The sequence below is a fragment of the Scylla paramamosain genome, chromosome 36 (genome assembly GCF_035594125.1).
Source record: "Scylla paramamosain isolate STU-SP2022 chromosome 36, ASM3559412v1, whole genome shotgun sequence".
NCBI classification, from domain to species: domain Eukaryota; kingdom Metazoa; phylum Arthropoda; class Malacostraca; order Decapoda; family Portunidae; genus Scylla; species Scylla paramamosain.
In genome coordinates this window covers 939,766-945,651 of record NC_087186.1, presented here as the reverse complement: position 1 = coordinate 945,651, position 5,886 = coordinate 939,766, and the positions used below count along the sequence as shown (strand labels likewise).

At 39.9% G+C, this 5,886-nt stretch overlaps 2 protein-coding genes across 2 annotated transcripts; both read right to left on the bottom strand.

Annotated features, from left to right (window-relative positions):
• Positions 1–244: 244 nt before the first annotated feature.
• LOC135090769 (uncharacterized) lies at positions 245–1,522 on the bottom strand. The gene has a single exon (XM_063987840.1). The coding sequence runs from the start codon at positions 1,520–1,522 to the stop codon at positions 245–247; it is 1,278 nt and encodes a 425-aa protein (XP_063843910.1).
• A 1,448-nt stretch (positions 1,523–2,970) lies between these two features.
• LOC135090768 (uncharacterized) lies at positions 2,971–3,621 on the bottom strand. Its single transcript, XM_063987839.1, has one exon. The coding sequence runs from the start codon at positions 3,619–3,621 to the stop codon at positions 2,971–2,973; it is 651 nt and encodes a 216-aa protein (XP_063843909.1).
• Between the last annotated feature and the right edge of the window lie 2,265 nt (positions 3,622–5,886).

Sequence of the window (5,886 nt, the reverse complement as noted above, 5' to 3'; positions counted from 1 at the left end):
ATATTATAGGAACGTGACTATGTGACAGTAAACGAAAACGAGAGCTTGGCCGTCCATTTTGAGGGAGACTTAAGAAACTAGAACAACACTCATAAAATTAAGACTATTGAGGTTATTTCAGATTTAACATTCTCCCCCCATAGGGGACGTTAAAGTCACCTATCTTAAGAATATATATGTAAATCTTACAAAAATCCTTAAACTTAAACTTAATGACACATATTACAATCTTCACTTCATCATCTTATAAGTCTAACTTAGCAGGAACTTTGATTATTCTACCAGATCTAGTCTTAGAAATCACATTATCATCACTAACAGTATCCACAGATAAACTGGTGTCCTCATCACATGAATTTCCATTAACATCAGGGTTATTATAGATCATAGGCCTACAAGAGAGATCAAAGTCATCAGATCTAGTTACTTCTAAGTTATACAACCGTTGGATAGGCCTAATAATCTCTCCCTTACTTGTTTTTAACCTTACACTTCTTACAAGTCCATCTTTACCATGAAAAACATCAGTTATAACTCCAAGAGGCCATTTCAGTCTTGGAATGTTGTCCTCCTTGATCAACACAAGATCACCCTTAGACAAACTACAATTATGAGTTAATCCTTTGACAACTTGAGGTAAATTGGTTATATAATTATTACTCCAGACCTTCCAAAAATGTTCTAGCCTCTGATTCTTCACACATTCCCTCTCAGTCAAATCCTTGGAAATTACTATACGTGGTTCTAAATCCTGTGAGGGTTTACTATGAGGCACCCTACCTAGGAGGAAATGTGAGGGGGTAAGATACTGAGAGGAGTCAGGATCGTCACTCACATAGGTCAAGGGTCTTGAATTGATGGATGACTCTATTTCTACTAGTATGGTTTCTAATTCAGTCTTACTTACATAATTTTGGTTCAGAGTCTTTCTTAAGGCAAGTTTAACTGACCTAATGAGTCTTTCCCACCAGCCACCCCACCAAGGAGACCGAGGAACTATAAATTTCCATCTGGGGGCTAGATGACCATATACCTTCTGTACTTCAGTTTGAGCAGCTATGAAAGTCTTTGCATTATCTGAGTACATGATACTAGGTAAGCCTCTCCTAGCAACAAATCTTCTTATAGCTAAGAGGCAGTCAGACAAGAATAGTGACTCTGTGAGTTCTAGATGAATGGCTCTTGTAACACCACAAGTGAACAAGAGAACATAAAACTTGTTACTAGGATAATCAGCACAAAACAAAGGGCCAGCAAAATCTAGTCCAGTGACACTGAAAGATGGAGCAGATGTCATTCTTTCCTTAGGTAATGGAGCCACAGGTTGGCTGCATGGTCTAGAATCAAGACAACGGCAGCTTAAACACTCCATCACTACCGGACGGTGTGGCATGTAGCACACGGGACTCACACCTGATACTTCTTCACTTGGTACTTCTTCTATTATGAGATCAGACTCATAACTATCAAACCCCTTTTGATACTCTTTCTTTAGTTCTTTGTCCTTATCCAACTTAACCATTAACTTACTTAACCTCTTTCTGACTAAACTTCATTGTTCATAAGCCTATCTTTAGCAAATTCATCTTTCCATGGTAGAGTGATCTCATATCGGCCATCCACAAACTGCACTGTACTCTCAAATTCTCTGTGTACTCTGGCATCACTGTAACTTTCTACAACTTCCTTAGGCTTAATCCCTACAGTTTCCAGATCCCAAAATCTTCTTAAATCAGCATCTGAAACACTGAAAATACATAACAGTTGTGGAGCAGAGTACTCAGAGGGTGTGGGAGCTTACTCAGATATCTTACCAGATAATACATACCCAAAGACAGACTTCATGGCAACAACACTATTCAGTTGAATGTCATCTGTAGGTGAAATCAATGTCCAATAGAAGTCTAATCCAACCAAGATATCAACTTCAAGAGGAGAGTCCTGCTGATAATCATCTGCTAATGCAACATGAGAAAATGAATTAAGCACTGCATTGGGTACAACAGGTCTCACTAAAGGCTGACATATTTTAGGTATTTCAGCTGCAATAATGGGTACAACTTTCCTTTCAGAATTCCATAACTTTAAACTATAAACATTTCTATGTTCATTCTTTCCAGCACTGTGACCTCCAAAACTAGAGTACAGTATAGGTGTACTAGTGACCCATTGTGGCTTACACTTTTTCAGAAAACTACTGCTGACATAGGTTCTATCTGCACCATTATCAAACATAACCTTAGCTACCACAACATTACCATCTCCTGTGCTTACTTGGACCTTTGCAGTCTGTAAAATAGTGCAGTTACTACCCTGTCCAGACAGAAGTACTACATTCTCAGGTTTGGCACTAGTGTCACTACTTTTACTTTCTTTATATTCTTCCTTTTTTAAACTTGGTTCTAACTTTACGCCACACTTAAGTACATTGTGAGTACCATTACATTTTGTACACTTTATGTGGGACTTACATTCTCTTGACATATGTCCACTGTTTAAGCACTTGAAACAGAGACCCAAACCTTTCATCTTCTCACCTCGCTCCTTACCATCTAACTTTAACACAGCAAAACAATTCTCCGACTTATGCCTTTTACTACAAAAAGAGCAGAGAGAGTTTTCTTGTTTTGAAGAAGCATGGAGGGCTGCAGCTGAGTATACCTTTTCCTTAGAACCTTTACTTTTTTTCCTTTCGTCACTAATGCTTTTCTTACCCTTAAAGGCTTCAGATCTTTCCAATCTCGATATTTCTTTGTGAAGGAATTGTAACAGCCACTCCAAATCACTTTCGTGTCCATCCCGATCCCTGGCCCATTCTAGCCTCAGTTCATTGGGTAGACGAGACAGGATATTAGGGGTGAGAAACACTTCACACTGCTTCCCACTGACACCTAAAGCTTCTAAACTACGAATGTGTGTTAGGATTTCATCGTGCAACTTCCATAGTTGAGCAACACTCTTTGTTTCATTTTAATTAAGGTTGACATGACCACAAAGCAGGGCCTGGACGTGTGCAAAAATAATTCTTTCTGGCTTCCCATAGCGGTCTTTCAGTAAGTCACAGGCAACTTGATAATTCTCACTGGTATGTGGCAACCCCTCGACCACACTCTTGGCATCCCCCTCCAGTAAAGACAACAAATAGGTAAACTTACTAATTACTGGAAGGTTAGTAGCATTAATGTGGGAGTTGAACTGGTCCCAAAAGGACTGCCATTGTGTGATTTCACCGCTGAACTTTGGCAGCTCCAATTTGGGTAACTTCACATTCACAGCTTCTGAGTCTTGAGATCCACTTACACTACTTGGAACTGGAGACCCACCTGGTGCTGCTGCTGCTAACTTTCTTATCTTGTCCTCAGCTAGAAGTCTAGGTTTCATACTTTCTTGTCTGAAGGCGTGAGCTTCATCTAATTCTTGGCCCAGTTCTTCAGCTTCGACTTCACCTTCAAGTTCTTTTTGTACTTCATCTAACTTGGTTAGTCTTTTGTCAAACTCTTGAATGGCGTACTCCATTTCACTAAGGGTATGAGTGGGCTGAGCTAGCACCTCTGAGAGAGCTTGTGAGGTTCTTGTCACCCAGCCCCTACACGCCGTTCTCTTCTTCTTAAGCTTTTCCATTTTGTTGTCACTGCACAAACTTGTCTAAATCTTGAACTTAGGTACTTGCCTTCCCGGGTCTGGGCACCAAAATGAATAATGTCTATTTTTCCATCGTGCAGAACTCGGAAATAGGAGAAGATTCTAGGGCTAAGTGAGACGCCATCATGTTTGTCAACAGCTCTAATTCTTCCTTTCTCAGTACATTCTTACAAAACTACAAAAACTATCACACAATGAGTTTTGACTTATAAACTTATACTTTGTAAATGTAATACTTATGAACATAAATTACTAAAGTTCTTTTCCTTGGCTAAAGCCCCTTATTTAGGACTAGAAACACAGCAGCAAGAAATACTGGCACATTATAGGAACGTGACTATGTGACAGTAAACGAAAACGAGAGCTTGGCCGTCCATTTTGAGGGAGACTTAAGAAACTAGAACAACACTCATAAAATTAAGACTATTGAGGTTATTTCAGATTTAACAGTCAGAAAGGAAACTTCAGATGAAGTTGGAGAGAGAAGAATAGAAGCCGTAGGAAGGTAGTTTGGAAATCAATGCTTTGTGCCAGAATCTATCAAAAGCATTTAATATAACCAAGACAACAGCAAAAGTTTCACCAAAATATATATAAAAAAAGATGACAAGATTCATTAATGAAAGCCATAAGATCACCAATAGAACGGCCTTGATGGAACCCATACTGACGATCAGATAGAAGGTTGTTAAGTGATAGATGTTTAAATATCTTCCTTTTGAGGATAGATTAAAAAAACTTTAGATAGACAGGAAATTAGAGCAATAGGACGGTAGTTTAAGGGATTAGAACGTTCACCTCTTTTAGGAACAATCTAAATGTAGGCAAACTTCCAGCAAGAAGGAAAGGTAGATGTTGATATACAGAGCTATAAGAGATCGACTAGGCAAGGTGCAAGCACGGAGGCACAGCTTCGGAGGACAATAGGAGGGATCCCATCAGGTCCATAAGCCTTCTGAGGGTTTAGGAGAGCGAGGGCATAGAAAACATCATTGCGAATAATTTTAATAGGTAGCATGATGTAGTCAGAGGACGGAGGAGATAGGGAGGAACAAACCTTGAATCGTCCAAGGTAAAGTTTTTAGCAAAGGTCTGAGCGAAGAGTTCAGCTTTAGAGATAGATGTGATAGCAGTGGTACCATCTGGTTAACATAAAGGAGGGAAAGAAGAAGAAACAATGTTATTGGAGATATTTTTGGCTAGATGCCACAGGTCACGAAGGGAGTTAGATCTTGAAAAATTTTGACACTTTTTGTTAATGAAGGAGTTTTTTGATAGTTTGAAAACAGATTTTGGCATGTTCCGGGTAGAAATATAGCGTTCATGAGATTCTGGTGACGGAAGGCTTAAGTACCTTTTGTGGGCCTCCTATTTATTATATACAGCACGACAACAAGCTGCATTAAATTAAGGTTTGGAAGGTTTAGTTTGAGAAAAAGAGTGGGTAATATACGCCTCCACGCCAGACACAATTACCTTTGTTATGCGCTCGGCACACAAGGACGTGTCTCTGACACAGAAGCGGTAGACATTCCAAGGAAAATCAGGAAAATACCTCCTCAGGTCCTTCCAACTAGCATAGGCAAAACGCCAGAGGCACCTTCGCTCAGGTGGATCCTGAGGAAGGACTGGAGAGAAAGGAAAAGATACAGATATGAGATTGTGATCGGAGGGGCGCAACGGAGAAGAGAGGGTGAAAGCGTAAGCAGAAGGATTAGATGTCAGGAAAAGGTATGTTGGGCGTATCTCCAAGACGGTCAGGAATACGATTAGGGTGACCTTCTCTTCTCCGCCTAACCAACGGAGAAGAGAGGGTGAAAGCGTAAGCAGAAGGATTAGATGTCAGGAAAAGGTATGTTGGGCGTATCTCCAAGACGGTCAGGAATACGATTAGGGTGACGCACCAATTGCTCTAGGTCATGGAGCATAGCAAAGTTGAAGGCTAGTTTACTATGATGGTCAGGGAAGGGAGAGGAAAACCAAAGATGTTGAAGTCTCCAAAAATGGAGATCTCTGGAAAAGGGAAGAAAGTCAGAATGTGTTCCACTTTCAATGTTAAGTAGTCAAAGAATTTCTTAGAGTCAGAGGAATTATGTAAGGAGTATAGAGAACAGATAAATTTAGTTTGAGAGTGACTCTATAGATTCAAGTGTTTGGGCACGAAAGCAAGTTAAGTCGTTGCGCACATAATCGCAACATCCAGTTTTAGATTGAAAATGAGGATAGAGAAAGTAGGATGGAATA

Excerpts from the sequence above, each read along its gene's own strand:
- LOC135090769 (XM_063987840.1), bottom strand. The coding sequence starts at position 1,522 with ATGGTTAAGTTGGATAAGGACAAAGAACTAAAGAAAGAGTATCAAAAG.
- LOC135090768 (XM_063987839.1), bottom strand. The coding sequence starts at position 3,621 with ATGGAAAAGCTTAAGAAGAAGAGAACGGCGTGTAGGGGCTGGGTGACA.